This window comes from Hydra vulgaris, chromosome 12 (assembly GCF_038396675.1).
Source record: "Hydra vulgaris chromosome 12, alternate assembly HydraT2T_AEP".
Taxonomy (NCBI): Eukaryota; Metazoa; Cnidaria; class Hydrozoa; order Anthoathecata; family Hydridae; genus Hydra; species Hydra vulgaris.
In genome coordinates, this window is record NC_088931.1 from 16499051 (window position 1) to 16515490 (window position 16440).

Consider the following 16440-nt stretch of genomic DNA (forward strand, 5'->3'; position numbering starts at 1 on the left):
GCTAAATCATCTGGAGTTTAACAAACAGCAACTGAGTACAAAGTCAAAGTCAAAGTATAGACTGCATTTCGATCACTAACTTTTGTTTTATCAAGAGCCGCTGCAACTTTCGGACTGACAATATTCTTTAAGCAAGGTAATTTAGATTTTGCTGGCATGATGTTATCATTACCAGAGTCAACATTCTTATATCACAACACCCCGCAGATTCCGAATCAAGTGCTTCAACTATTGCACTAATATTTGCAGTGCTTGTAATCTTTTTCATTTTTTATTATTTTTTATGTATTTTCACGCTTAGCTTTGGACATTGTACTGTATCTTCTCAATCTTTTTTTCTCTGCACCTTGATTCCCAACATCTTGTCAACTTGCGCCACGGAACTTGTACCACTACCACCATCTTTTTGGTTTTTTATTAAAAACTCTGACAGCATGTGAAATGTCAAATATTTTTTCAAGGGAGTCAACAAATGGTTTCCCTATAGCTTTATATGTATTTATCTCTTTTTGCTGCTTTCTGCAGATTTTTTCAACCACTGTAAACTTTTTCAAGTCCCCTACCACATGCTGCATTGTGGTAAATGCAACTAAGCTTTTCTCCGAAAATCTGAAACTGTTTCAATGGTAATGCATTCACTCTCACATACAGGTTTGCAATAGATTTTTAGCTGATGAAAAAATACCATATAGTCTTGCTGGTTGTCTTGCCCCATGAATTGAATAATTGGTAAATCCAACTAAATAAATCTCTGTTTCAGATCTAGTTGAAGACTTTGAACATACCATAACCTGCAAATAATGACAAACATTGTAAACAAAATCAAAAAGGGCAACTAGTAAAAATCATGTTATAATGATTATCAGCCTAACTATTTTTCTCGGATCATGGTTGATTAGATTTAGGGTTGGTTCTAGAATGTTATGTTAAAGTTTTCTTTAAATATTTTAAATGTTTATTATTTACATTTCACAATTAAATTATATATATATATATATATATATATATATATATATATATATATATATATATATATATATCAGCGCAAATAACCAAAATAACAGCAAATAACCAAAATAACTGTCAACAGTCAATGACTGCCTGAAATGACTAAAAATGCTATTTTGACCTACCAAAATGAATTCCTGCCAGTCATGGTTGACCGGTTGAAAAAAAATCAGAGATTTAAAAGCAAAATTTGACAAATTATCAGGATGTTATTTGGAAAATGCATATGATAAAATTTCATAAAAACAGTTAAATTTTGAGAAAGTGTTAAATAGTTTTCTTGTTTATGGTATGTTACTTAAATTGCTAGCAGGTCATAAAAGCAAAAAGTTTGAAAGTGAAAAGAAAATAAAACAAATTTTTTCTTTGATTTTTTTATTTTTCAATACTGCCTGGTTATTATCCTTTTAAAAACATCCCATTAAATTTACTTTTCATCAATAACTAAATATTTAAAAATAAATAATTTATTATGAACTTTATATTATTAATACTTCTTTTATACTTTTTTTAATACTAATTTTATATTATTATATAATATATAATTTTATATTATTAATACTACTTAAAATATATTCGAGTATATATTTAATTTATTATTGTTAAAACTTTTATCCAATGATTATTGCATATTAATAGAAACCAGTAATTTTTCTGTTTTAACAACCCTGAACTTATTATTTATTATTTTTGTATTTAAAAAGTTTAGTCAAGAAGAAATATTACTAAGATTTAAACAAAGAAAAAAATTTAAATATTTAAACAAAGAAAAAAATAAAAATTTTGACCATCCAAAAAAAAAAATTGACCGCCAATATCTAGAGTTGGCTGGTCGAATTGACTGCTCGCCTTTGATTCCTTATTTTCCGTGCTGATATATATATATATATATATATATATATATATATATATATATATATATATATATATATATATATATATATATATACACACACACACACCTATCCAAAAATAGTCCTAACCTTAATTTTGAGGACCAAAAAAACGACCAATGGGCCATTAATCTGCAAGGTCCCAGGTATCACCAGATGTAAAAACTAAAATCTAATCTCTATAGCCAAAGGAGAAAAACACATTTAAAGTTTTATAGCACTTTGCGCTACTGTTAGCACTTGGAGCCCCATTGTAAAATCTTTTTTTTTTTTTTTTCACATTTGGGTTATGAAGTTCTTAAAAAATATCAAAAACTCTTTACATATATGTGTTGGCTATAACCTGACAAAAAATCAGCTCTTTAACACTTGTGGTTTGTGTACAGGGACCTAAAGCATATGGTATGGTACTAAAAGCCTCTTTAAAAAGAGACGATGGATGCTTTACGTTTTTATTCTAACTTTATTATCGACTATGGAAGTTTCAAAATTTTATAGAATGAAGCCTTGGCATGTATCTTTCAGGCAAAAAAAATAGAAGCAAGATATCTTTTATTTGTGCAAAGATATAGCTCTTAAAGTAGGAATCTCGCCATTGAAAAAACGGCCAAAATATAGCAGCTTTTTGTGGTTTTTATGCTTTTTAAAGATTCAAAGTTACATCAAATAACTAATTTAGTAACAATATCATGTGATTAGTGGATATGGGATTCTATGGTTGTTAGACTTCACATGTGTGTGTACTTTGTCTGCTAAAAGAGTGCTTTTTTTGTCCAAGTTTGTATATAATATGGGTCAGAAAACACATAGTTAGAGGCATTTTTTCTAATTGTTCTGAATTTAAAACACACAAAAACCTCTTTATATTTTAGTTGTTAAACCCACAGGTTTGCTTTGTTGTTTTTGTTTAAAATGATTGACCAAATAATGGATGTAATAAAAACTTTTTTTCATATTGTAAAAATTACTTTAGAATTGTAAATTCAAAATTAATTGGTAATTTATAAAATAATTTCAAAATTAATGTTAGAATCAAGTTTTTTTTATATAAATCAAATATGTATAACTTTGTTGTGCTTTTTTTCTTGTATTGAAGTATCTCCTAAAATTTTTTATTGCTTTGACCAAGTTTTTTCTACTATTTAAAAATGTGAAAACAAATGTTTCTTATTTTCTGGGAAAAGCCACAACATCAAAGTAATTACATTTGAGCAGTCAACAGCCTAAACAACTAAAAAGATTTTTTACTAACACAAGTTTGTACTAAAGTTATTTTTCAAAGATCAGTTTTTTAACCACTGAAATGCCATATAAAAGAAAAACTCAAGATTGTCAACAACCTGTATGATTCTTTTGTTTTCCAAAATGTGACAGGCATATTTCTGATTTCATCAAGAAAAGAATACTAGGTATTTTTTCTGGAAATTCCATTGATTTTAAGGATGATAGAGTTCCATTGGGTATATGCAATTCCTGCAGAGCAATGGTACAAAAGCATGGCAAACGGGATAGAAACTTGCCGCTTCCCAAGCTACATGACTTTAACAAAGTGATTATAGACCACAGGCCAAAGGATTTTGATTCTTGTAATTGTTTAATTTGCCAGGTTGGCCAACTAAAAAGACATTCTACAAAGCTCCATTTTTCAACCGATCAAGATTTGAAAGAACCATCAAATAGCTTTGATAAACTATGCTCAAACTGTCTCAGTGTAGTCAAAAGAGGAATATCACTTGGTGGCTTGTGAACAATCACATGATTATTCACAAGCCACCAAGTTGGAAAACTTAAAGAAAATGATAGCAACGGATTCTAGAACTGTTAAAAAAATTGCGTCCTCTGTAATAACTCAAATGGTATCCTCTCCACAGGGCACAATTAAGTTGAGCAGAGAAAGTGGTAAAGCTTTAACTATTACTTCAGGTCCCTCCAGAGCTCAGTGCATATCAAGAATTTCTCTAACTACTTTGGACATGGTTCAAGTTCAAATCAATACTGGTCTTTCAAATAAAAAGATGCAAGAACTGGCTGTAACATTAAACAAGACTACAAATTAAAAAATTGTTGAAACAAAAATTAGGGAAAATTTTACAATGGTTGGTCTATTCAAAGTTTCCAAAATCTCACTTACAAGGCCAACAAAAACTGATTATTTGGCGAATGATGTTGGAGAATCTTTCCTTAAGTTCAGCTTGAGTGTTATCAAGTTCAGCCTCAAATGACAAAAGCTTACTGGCTGTAGAACATGGGAAAGAAACAAGTGCCAAGCGTCAGCTACTTGTTGCTGTTACTGAAAATGTTTCAGAAACTTAAAAAAATGTCCAAAAAAAATTAAGTTTATTTGGGAAAATTGATGTGCCTTTCTTTATTGCATGTGACATGAAGTTAGCCAAAATCATTTTTGGCATTCAGTCTCATTCAAGCAAACACCCTTGCTGTTGGTGTGATGTTAAATCTAGGACTTTAAGGAACAGGGAACTCCAAGAAACTTCAGATCCATTACAATGCAATACAAAGCATTCATTGAGAAAGAGAATGGAAAAATGTGCGCAAAGGATTTTCATGTTGTTCATAACCCATTGTTTGACCAAGAAGATGTCAAACAAGTTATTGAGTTTATTCCCCCAATGGAACTTCATTTTCTCCTTGGAATTGTAAATTATCTCTACAAATCAATGCTAAAGATATGCCCTAAAGGCAAAGATTGGCCATTACTTCTCAAATTGAAATTACAACCTTATCATGGTGGAGAGTTTGTTGGGAATGATTGTCATAAGCTTTTGAAGAATATGGATGTTTTGCAAAGATTTGTTGAAAGAGAAAAGGCAGACCATATGCTTGGTTTTGTGAAAACATTCCAACATTTTAAGAGTGTTGTTAGCTTTTGTTTTGGAAGGACATTAAATACTGCATATGTTCAACATATCAAGACTTTAAGAACTCATATCTTCAACTCCCAATTTCAGTCACCCTAAAAGCCCATGCAGTGTTCTACCATGTTCCTTAATTTATTGCTCTAAAGGTTGCATTGGGCACTTTTAGTGAGCAATCAACAAAAGCCTTGCATTCAATCTTCAGTGCTCAATGGGCTTGGTACAAATCACCCTGGTTATGGAGGCCAGTTACTGAAATTGTCTATAACAGCAAGCATCTTTGAATTCGATTTTTTAAATAATTCATTTTTTTTTAAACAGTTAAACAGTGATTTCTAGAGCTTCATTCTAGAAATACTTGATATAACATTTGTTGATAAGAAATATTCTTGTTTGAAATTTTTGTTTATATTATAAACTATATTAATTTATTTATAGTTTCATAAAATATCATAAGTTTACAAAAAATTAATCAGAAGTATATATCTTATTTTGCAAGTACTAAATAAAAAATTCTCAACAATTTGAAGAAAAAGTAATAAACACAACCATAAAGTAACTTTTTTTAAAGGAAATCATTTCTGTGTCTCAGAAATGATTTCCTTTAAAAAAATTATTTTATGGTTCAATCAATGTCTGTATGTATGTGTTATTTCATTAGGAGGTTAAGGTTAAATGGGATTTTCTTTTGTTTGATATCTTGCTAAAACCCATTTCAGTAAAGATATATTTCTTATTTAAATTAAAAAATGTTTGTATTTCCAATATTTAGTCAATCATTTTAAACAAAAACAACAAAGCAAACCTGTGGGTTTAACAACTAAAATATAAAGAGGTTTTTGTGTGTTTTAAATTCAGAACAATTAGAAAAAATGCCTCTAACTATGTGTTTTCTGACCCATATTTTATACAAACTTGGACAAAAAAAGCACTCTTTTAGCAGACAAAGTACACACAAATGTGAAGTCTAACAACAATAGAATCCCATATCAACTGATATTGTTACTAAATTAGATATTGTTACTAAATAGAATCCCATATCAACTGATATTGTTACTAAATAGAATACTGATATTGTTACTAAATAGAATCCCATATCAACTGATATTGTTACTAAATTAGTTATTTGATGTAACTTTGAATCTTTAAAAAGCATAAAAACCACAAAAAGCTGCTATATTTTGGCCGTTTTTTCAATGGCGAGATTCCTACTTTAAGAGCTATATCTTTGCACAAATAAAAGATATCTTGCTTCTATTTTTTTTGCCTGAAAGATACATGCCAAGGCTTCATTCTATAAAATTTTGAAACTTCCATAGTCGATAATAAAGTTAGAATAAAAACGTAAAGCATCCATCGTCTCTTTTTAAAGAGGCTTTTAGTACCATACCATATGCTTTAGGTCCCTGTACACAAACCACAAGTGTTAAAAAGCTGATTTTTTGTCAGGTTATAGCCAACACATATATGTAAAGAGTTTTTGATATTTTTTAAGAACTTCATAACCCAAATGTAAAAAATAAATATAAAATAGATTTTACAATGGGGTTCCAAGTGCTAACAGTAGCGCAAAGTGATATAAAACTTTAAATGTGTTTTCCTCCTTTGGCTATAGAGATTAGATTTTAATTTTTACATCTGGTGATACCTGAGACCTTGCAGATTAATGGCCCATTGGTCGTTTTTTTGGTCCTCAAAATTAAGGTTAGGACTATTTTTGGATAGGTGTGTGTATATATATATATATATAGTTCTATAAATTGTTGCATTTGAAAGTACAGAATGTAAAAAATGATTCTTTTGACAACAAATACGTCACTTTTAATTAATTTTAACTTTCATCCAACATTTCCATGTTGTCATAAAGTTAAAACCATTAATTTAATTGGAATTTAATCACTTTTTGAAAAAACTGCAAAAACGCAAATTTAATTGACCAGAATGTTTTTAATAATATAAACAATGTTTTTATTTTTATTTTTTTAATATGTTTTTTTGTTGCTTTTTTTTACTGTAAATCATGCGCGGAGTGTTGCTGCACCCACTATCTTATAGCCTGCTGCTACAAGGAAGTGTTGCTACATCAACTATCTTATAGCCTGATTGGCAATGGAGCGCTGCTACATGGACTATCTTATAGCCATAACTTGCAAGGGAGTGCTGCTACATGGACTAAGGGTTTGACTGAGGAAGACAGTCTATTAAGTAATTAAAAAAAAATTCCGGTCTTACATTTTAATTTTTTTTTGTGTGTATATATATATATATATTTATATATATATATATATATATATATATATATATATATATATATATATATATATATATATATATATATATATATATATATATAATTAATTAACGATTATATTCATACATGTGAGAATATAATAGATTATGATAATGTTCATACTATGATCATGTTCATACTATGTTCATGTTCATATTCATATTATGATCATGTTCATACTATGATCATGTTCATATTATGATCATGTTCATAGATTATGATTATGTTCATACATGTGAGAATATAATAGATTGTAGTAATAATTATGGTAATAGTATTTCTGATGCAAGATTGTGAAGAAAAAATTCTGATTATAAAATGTGATTGTGTGTAAACAAAACAAAATGGTGGATTTGTTTTAAAATTTGCAATGAATTCTGGGATATATTAGAAAGTTTTAAATAAATATGTAGATAAATGAACATTTATATTTTATCTAAAAATAAAGACAATATTAAAAAGTGAAAAAACATTGTTAAATGCCTCATGCAATAACACTTGGGTTTCATCAAACTTGAACAAATGAGCTTGTTTTCGGTTTGATTGAACTTTATTAAAGCAGTACAACACATAAAACAGCCATAATGCTGATATAATATAGTATACCACAGTAGTTAATATATCTATTTTATCTTTTTTTTTTCTTAATTAAATGAAGAATTATATCATATCCTAGAGAATTCTTACAGAATTGCATTTTTCTGTTACCATGTGGCACCCCTTATGTTGGAATATTGTAAAGAATTTTCTACAGTAGTTTCTATGATCAAAAGAAACATTACTAAGGGTTGTCCCATTCAATATTCAAAATTTTTTGTTTATGGCGATCACCCTAACTTGCACTTCTTGTGATCAATATTGTATCAAACTTGAGAGTGCACTTGATGAGAAAAATAAAATTATTACAGAAAACAATCTTTATCTTCAAAAAGCTGAAAAGTTTTATTTATTACTAAAACTATTATGGAAACAAAGGGGTATGAGAAGGTCAAACCACAGTAATTTCTTTTGATTTTATGCAAAATTTGTTATTACTACATATTCCCACTGTCACTTAGCCACACTGTATTTTACTACAGACAGCTTTCATACTATGCTTTTGGTCTGCATGATCTAAGCAACGATGATGCTTCTTTGTGTTATTATAAAGAAAGTATTAGAAAAAAAGAGACAAAATGGTGTCCCTTTATTTTTGTTTCAATATTTAAAGATATAAAGTAAAATTAGTGCACTTTTCAGGTGGATGTGCAGGACAAAATAAGTATTATGTCATGGTTCATTTCATATACATGATAGTTCACTGCCTTCATTGTTATATACGTCATTCCTATCAGAGGACATTCTTTTTTGCCGAACAACCAAGACTACACTATTTTTGAGAAGAGGAAGAAACAAGCTGAAACATCAAGTGATTGGGATTTTATTATGAGCAGGTGTAGACAGTTTTGCAAGCATGTAGTTGGACATCAAAAAAGCAATAGAATCATTATTTTAAAATTTTCAAAAGCAGACACAGGTAAAAAAATTAAAGACAAAATAACCAACAAATATTATTGTTTGTGAGAGATAATTATTCTAGTTCTTGTCAGTCTTGCATAATCAGAAATAAGAAAAGTAAACAAAACTTGGCATTAAGCCTTCTAAACAAAAGCCTATTACAATAACATTGTGATAACTAAAAATCTGGACAAAATTTGTGTAAATATAAAAATACAAAGGAAAAATTTTATATAATTGCAATCACTTCTATTTTGTTGCAAATTTAATTCTTTAAATATTAATAAAGTAATAGTATTATTAAAAAATAATTTATTTAGGAATAATTAAAAATGAAAAGAAAAGCTTATAAAGAAGACTCCCTTAGAAAACAAGTGTTCGCATTTTTAGATTTGCATCCGGATGTCAACAAAAACTTTATTATAAATCATTTTCGAATGGAGAACATACCAAAATCTATTATTTATAACTTACTTAAAAGAAAGGGGAACAATATAGGACCAAAAAGAAAAATTGGAAGTGGTCGCAAAGCAATTAAGATGCCTGCAAAAGAGATAAAGCACCTTAAAAAATTGATTGATCAAAAGGATGATATTTCGCAGTGTGGTCTTGCAAAACGATTTCATGTATCACAACTGTACATATGCAAAATTATTCATCAAAAAACTAGCATTTGTTATCGTAAAAAAACTAAAACACCAAAAAGAACACTGGCTCAAAAAGCAGCTGTTCGTTTAAAATGCTGCAGGTTGGTTTCGATTTTTCGGAAAAAAATTGTTATTATTGATTATGAATCATATTTTTATTTGAGCAACACTAATATTTCTGGAAATGCTGGATTTTACTCTTTTGACATAAATGCAGCATTAAACGATGTAAGGTTAAAAAGGAAAGACAAATTTGAGCCATAATTACTTGTTTGGATTGCATTCTCTGCAAAAGAATCTCTCAGCAGTACATTGCTACGTCAGGCCAAGCAGTCAATGAAGATGTGTATATTTCAAAATGTCTTGTTAGATTGGAGAAATTCATTGAAAAACATCATAAAAATGACAATATTGTTTTTTGGCCTGATCTAGGTTCATCGCATTATTCACGTAAAGTACAAAAGTATCTTAAAGCAAAAAATATTGAATTTGTACCAAAAGAGCATAATCCTGCTAATGTGCCAGAATTATGTCCAATTGAAGATTTTTGGTCTGAACTTAAAAAATTAGTGTACAACAAATTATGTTTACAACGCATTTTTGCACCTTTTCTAAAAGAGAAAGGGCTTTATTGGAAAATTTGCCTAAGATATGGCAACAGTATTCCATACAAGGACGGATTTGAGATTTATAGAGATAAAGAATGGAATCCGGAGTAAGAAAGTGGTGAGCATGATAAAGAGATGCAACCTTAGCAGATGCTAATTTTGCAATCAATTTGATATATATTTTCTAAGAAAGATCGGAAGTAAGAGTTAATCCTAGATGATAAAGGGTAGATGACTCATCGATAACATTACCGTTCATAAATATAGAAAGATCTACATTACTGCAATAATGATTGGCTGAAAAAAATTGGGTTTTATCTGACTTCAAGTTCATCAGCCACTGTGAGCCCCATGCAATAGCAAAAGTGAGTTCCTTTTCAAGCTCAAATGCTCCCTCCAAGCAATAAGAGAGTGATGGCTTCTTATCAAGACAAGAATAAATGGTGCTATCATCAGCGAACAATGCCACCTTAGAATATCTGGAAGATTGTTAATGTAAATTACAAAAGGTACAGGGCCAAGGATAGAACCTTGAGGAACCTCTGAAGTTACAGGATATGAAGACGAGTGCTGTCCATCGAGGACAACTTTTATACTGCGATTGAAAAGGAAGGATTCAATAATATTAAAGATGTTGCCTGATACACTGTAAGAAAAAAGCTTATAGAGAAGACCAGCATGCCAAATTTTATCAAAAGCTTTAGAAATGGCAAGAGTGATAGTATTGACTTCTCCTTATAATGGGATAGTAGTTAGACGAGCCTAATGGGTTAGTAGTTAGACGAGCCTAATGGGATGGTAGTTAGACGAGCCAGATCGCTCACCAGAATTTTTAAAAATAGGTATAACAAATGCTGCTTTCCAGGAGGCTGGCAAAAAAAGTCTCTGATAAGCATAGTTTTGAATAAATAGTTTTGAAAGTAAACTGCCGAAATTGCAGTGGAAATTGCAGCAGCACAACGAGAGGAAAACCATGGAGAAGAGTGATGCTTGACTTGGAATCATCAAGAGGGAATAAAAGATTTTATGCTAGCCTGAATCCAAGAAGTTATGTAAGAAGCACATTTGTCAGCAGGAAGACAAAAGTTTTCTTTAAGGTAGTTGTAAGAGGTACAATGATAGGGAGATTCTGATGATGTAGAAGAATGAGATAATAGTTTTAGAGAGATAAAACCATGATCAGAAGCACCTAAGGGTGAATGTGGACAAAATAAGCACTGACTAGGATCAGAAACAAGACATAAGTCGAGTAGAGAAGGTAAATGATTCAGATTGTTAGGAAAACAATTTGGAAAGTTGACTATTTGAGTTAGAGATTGAGAATGGCAAAAGTTATGGGCCTTAATATCTGCAGTGTCACTGAGACTTGAGCTAAGGCATTCAGAGTGATGAGCATTCAAGTCACCAACAATAACAATATAGGCTGATGAATAAAAAGAGAGGAATTGGTCAATTTGATTAGAAATAACATCGTTTCCCAACAAATAGGTGAATTCTTACGATTGTAAATGCCCAGGCCAAGCATGTGACTATTGGAGTCTTTACGAATTAAAGGAAAATAACCATCAACACTAAGATCACAAGATGAGACAGCTGAACTCAAAAGTCTCACAAAGAGCAAGTAGGTCTAGTGAACTTTGCAAGAGATAAGACTCAACAGAAGAAAAGTTACTTCGAAGACCACAAATATTAGTAAATGATAGGTTTAGAGAACTTGGTGATGATGATGGTTTTTGGTACTTTATTCATTTTTAAATTTGTTTTGCCTCATTAGTATTAATAAACCCTAAGCCATAACAAAGGGCTCTAAATGTGACCTTGACAATGTACACCAAAAGTACAAAAAGGGACACCATCCATGTACAACATGGCACTGTTTGTACTCTGATATTTTACAGCTGTTGATGGAATCAGCCTCTCTGAAAGTTACCACAGAGTTCGTGAAACCTGACTACCAGCCGGCCTCAGAACCATAAAACTGAGTTTTAGAGCTGTACCCTCATTAGGAGATAATAGAAAGAGCTGCCTAGTTATGAAAACAGTGACACAAGCAAAACCCATGCATTGAGTTAAGATCTAGCATTCAACATTCTAAAGTTTAAACAATGTATTATAAATACATCTGCGCCAGCCTAATAGATGAAGAAGGGGTGCAAGGCTGGTCAACAAATAAAATCTGTTTAAGTCTTAAGTGTTTACCAAGGAGGCCTTCTACAAGACAGTAGCTGGATGCGTTTAACATCTGCCCAAGATGAGTAATTTTATCGAAACACTATCTCCAGCCTTTACTCATAAAGACCCCTAAGGCAGGAGGTGTTTTAAGTTGGAGTTGGCATCTCCTAGCTTTTGCATAAAAAAGCGGATCCTACAAGACAGCAGGACATGAAGCAGATTGTAAGTTTGAGGACCATGATTTTTATTGTTTTTTCTCAAATCAATAAACAACCATCTGTTTATTGATTTGAGATAAAGTGCAACCAGATGTTTTAGAATTCCAAAATCAAATTAAAAAACATGTCAAAACAAAACTGTATATTCTATCAAAGCAACTTTAAGTAATCATGCAGAGAAATTTATATATGTTATTTCTATTATTTTTAGAACAATAAAATTGGTATAATTTATTTTTAATCAAATTTTATCTATATAAATATTTTATAAACAAAGAATGGTAAATATTTGTCACATAATCTAAGGCAATTGAATCACACATAGAACATAGAAATGTAAATTTTTGTTTAAAAAATAAACTTTAATCTCTCTGTAAATAAATTTTACAGGTATTTTACATTTTGTAACTAATATTTAATATATTGGTAAGATTTTTTAGAAAGTTTTATGATTTCACTATGTATCATAGGCCCATACCAAATATTTAAATGAATGTCACACACATAGTTAAATACTTGTCTGGTTTACAAAGTTATTTTTATGGGAACAAACCTTTGTGAGCAGTTCAAAGAAATATATATTCTTTCAACTTTTTTTGAATTTATTTCAATGGAAAATAACTGACATTAAATAGTTTTATCTTGATACAAGTTTTTAGAAAACCATTTTACAATATATTTACAAATTAATTGTTCATTAACATAAGAAAAATATAAAACAACAATTATATATAATGAAACATTTAAGAAGCCTGAAATATGATGAAGACTTTATTCTTTTAATTGTTAAAGATAATTATAACAAAATGTAAATTTTTTTCCAGCTTCTAAGTATAAAAATAAAATAAAAACATAAGCACTTCAATTGCAATCCTTGCAAAATTCAATATAACTCCCTAAAGTATGTCTGATATGTTCCTTCAAATTAGTTTTTACTAAAACAAAAAAAAGGTATTAAAGATGATATCACTAATATACTCTTACATGCGATGTTTCAAAAACTTCTTCTAAGTGAATTATGTGTGGGTGATTAACCATTTTCATTATCAAAACTTCTCTTTCTAACAACTTTACACCAACACTTCCAGCCTAAAAGCAATTTTAAAAAGAATGCTATTTTAACCTCAGTTAAAGCAGTTTAAAAATTTCGTTTTTTAACTTTTTAAATTTAAATTTTCAATTTTGGAGCAGGTTTCTTTTAAGGGTTTTTTATATTTTATTATTAAATTGAAAAAAAAAATCTTTTTCAGCAATATGCTACATCATATCAAAGATTATTATTGATAATAACTATTAACTTAACTATCAATTTTTATTAATGAATCATGAACATTGGATTCATTTTAATGAACCATGAGCATTGGATTCATTTTAATGAATTATGAACATTGGATTCATTTGAATGAATCATGAACATTGGATTCATTTTAATGAATCATGAAAATTGCAAATATAAATGTTTTACATTTACCAGATGTTTTTAAGAGATTAAATAATTCAATCAATAATTCAATAAAACAAATTCATAGGTGATTCAAAAACAGTGTACATTATTCTTTCAATGGAAGGTATTTTCAAATAATTGTCTATCACTTTCTAATCTAAGCCTTAAAAAATATTTCTTGCTTATATAAAAGATTTTTTTTATGCATTTCGTTATGCGGTAGTAGGTCATTGTTTTATTTTAAATATGTTTATTATTGCCTGAACCTTTATTCTTTGTGTTAGGTTAACAGTTAATAACAAATCCAAACAACCATTAGTTAACCACAATTTAATCTGTATTACTAAAAATTCTCCAACTAATATACCAGATACTATGTTACATATAACTTAATGTTTATTATACTCAATATTCTATACAATTCTTTTTAATATCTCTTCTTCTTCTATATCTTCTTCTCAACGTCAAACAACTCTACATCGAACTGATGAGCGACTCTACGAACGTACAACCAACCCTATTTCATCTTCGAATTGACTGTTAGACACTTCACGTCTCAGTGCTTTGTTTAACTATCGAATACACTTGATCGGTTGTTATCTTTGTAACATTACTTATGGCAAAGGAAAAAGTCCATCCTTGGACTCAGATACAGCATCAAAACAGTAGGAATGCTGAAAAGTCTTTTAAAGTACTTTAAAAAAATCAAGTACAGTTTTGAACAAACAGCAAAACAACAAAATCAGTAAATTAATGTTTCATATAAACAGCGAAACAGCAAAATTGCAAATAGCAGTAACATTAGGTAAAAGAAAAATCGCAAAACATAAAAATTTATCATTGCTAAACAGCATCACAAAGTTCATTATTATAAAACATCTTAAAGCATCGTTGCTAAACAGCATCACCAAGTTCATCATTATAAAACATCATTGTAAAAATTCATATAAATTTATTATTCTTAAAATAGTTTCATAAAATTCATTATTGCAAGGCAGCATCATTAAACTCATTATTGTAAAACAATTTTATTAAAAATCATCATTGAAAATCACCATTGTACAACATTGTTGCCAAACAACATCATAAAATTTTATAATTGTAAAATATCACAGAAATTATACTAGAGTATTCAATCAACCTGTAGAAAATTTATGGTGGTTGGAGGTGTTTTACATTTCCATCCAGGAATCATAATACCTGCGATTACCATCCAAATGTTTCATTTTTATTTTTCTTTACCTGTTGGGCATTTACAGTTACATGGAGCGTATTTTTACTTTAGGGGACATTGATGTGGACTGGTCCTGATGTGGTTTAGCCATGGCATCGTCAATCATTGTTTTTCTAAATGGTAGGGCATAATTTATATTCCGCTTGTTTAAAATAAGATAAACTACAGTCCTATACTGCTGCCCACAGTATGGATCCACTTATACCACCAATAAACTTTTGAAAAAAGGAACCTGCGCCTTGCCTTCTCCAGCATCTTTTACGGCTCCTCCTGCAGCTGTTAATACTGACGAGGAAGCACCACTAATTAATCATACTAACTTTTCATCTAGGTCTGAGACACCACTTAATGAGTCTTTAATGGCTCCTCCAATTGCTTTTACAATTTGACTTCCTCCACTCGCCGTTGCTTGTAGAGCATTTTCAAGAGTAGTGTCAATACCGGTTAGGATATCACCTCTATTAGTGTCACTAATGGTGTTAAGTGTTTGTAGTTGATAAATCCCTATAGGCTCTACTCTTGTTCAATCAAAAACTTTGCCAACATATATAAACCTGTCGTAACCGTTGGTAGGAGGATCACACTTAATATAAGAATAGGTAACACTATCTTTTTACATTGACAAATGGCTATGACAATCAATTTTTCGGTTGCCTTTTATTTTTTTGTTTATTTGCTTCAACCATTGTTATTGCTGAGACTAGTAAATTTTTATTTGTTCCAGTGTCTTCATATGACACTTGTTTCTGACTATTATTTTCTGTTTAAACTACTTTCTCTGGTGCAAATTTGACAGTCATCATTTAGAACTTGTTGACAGATGGGACGCAGCAGAACAGGTTGAGGAGGTACATCTAATAGTTTTGGTGATTGATTGTTAACATTTTTCAAGATGGGTGTGAACAATACTATCAACGTAGGATCTCTGCGGTAAGGGGAAGCTAATTGTTGGAGATTTATGGCTTTGTTTTTCAATACACGCCTCAATATTGGACTTTTTACAATTAATTGTAGTCATAAACTTATTGTGAATTGTCTCATTTCTCATTGGGACACTGAAATTATTGTCGAATTTAACCAGGTGTCGCCCACAATCAAGTGCAACCTTAAATTGGCACTTAAAATCGTAACCGAGAATTAGGGGTTGTGTTATATTTTTACCAATCATAACTTTGTGTATGAACGTAGAGTCCCATTAGCTGTTTTTAGTCTGCCATAATAGGGTGAAGGTTTTGGAACTCTATCCTTTATACACTCGTAAACAGACGCATCTATTACACTACCCTTTGCTTCTGTATTCATCAGAATAAGAACGGGTTTACCATAAATTTGCCCGCAGATTTTAGAGCACAAGTCTTCTTCATCATTATGAAATTCTATAGTGTTTGTGTATCTTTGAGGAATTCGGTTATCTGAATTGTTATTTCTTGATGTATGGTCTTGATAACAATCCTTAGGGAAAACAGTATTACTAAATTCAGACGAGTTTTGAGTATTATGGTTTCGTCGGTTATGTTGCAGCGATATAGGTCGATAGTCAATTTTTCTTGGTAACG

General features: G+C 30.2%; 1 protein-coding gene across 1 annotated transcript in view; it reads right to left on the reverse strand.

The window, feature by feature from the left end:
* LOC100212822 (serine/threonine-protein kinase 33) overlaps positions 1–16440 on the reverse strand; it is a 69666-nt gene that overhangs the window by 37015 nt on the left and 16211 nt on the right. Inside the window, exon 2 of the mRNA XM_065812362.1 lies at positions 13191–13295. Coding sequence (XP_065668434.1) covers positions 13191–13295 — 105 coding nt within the window. The remainder of the gene's footprint in view (positions 1–13190; positions 13296–16440) is intronic.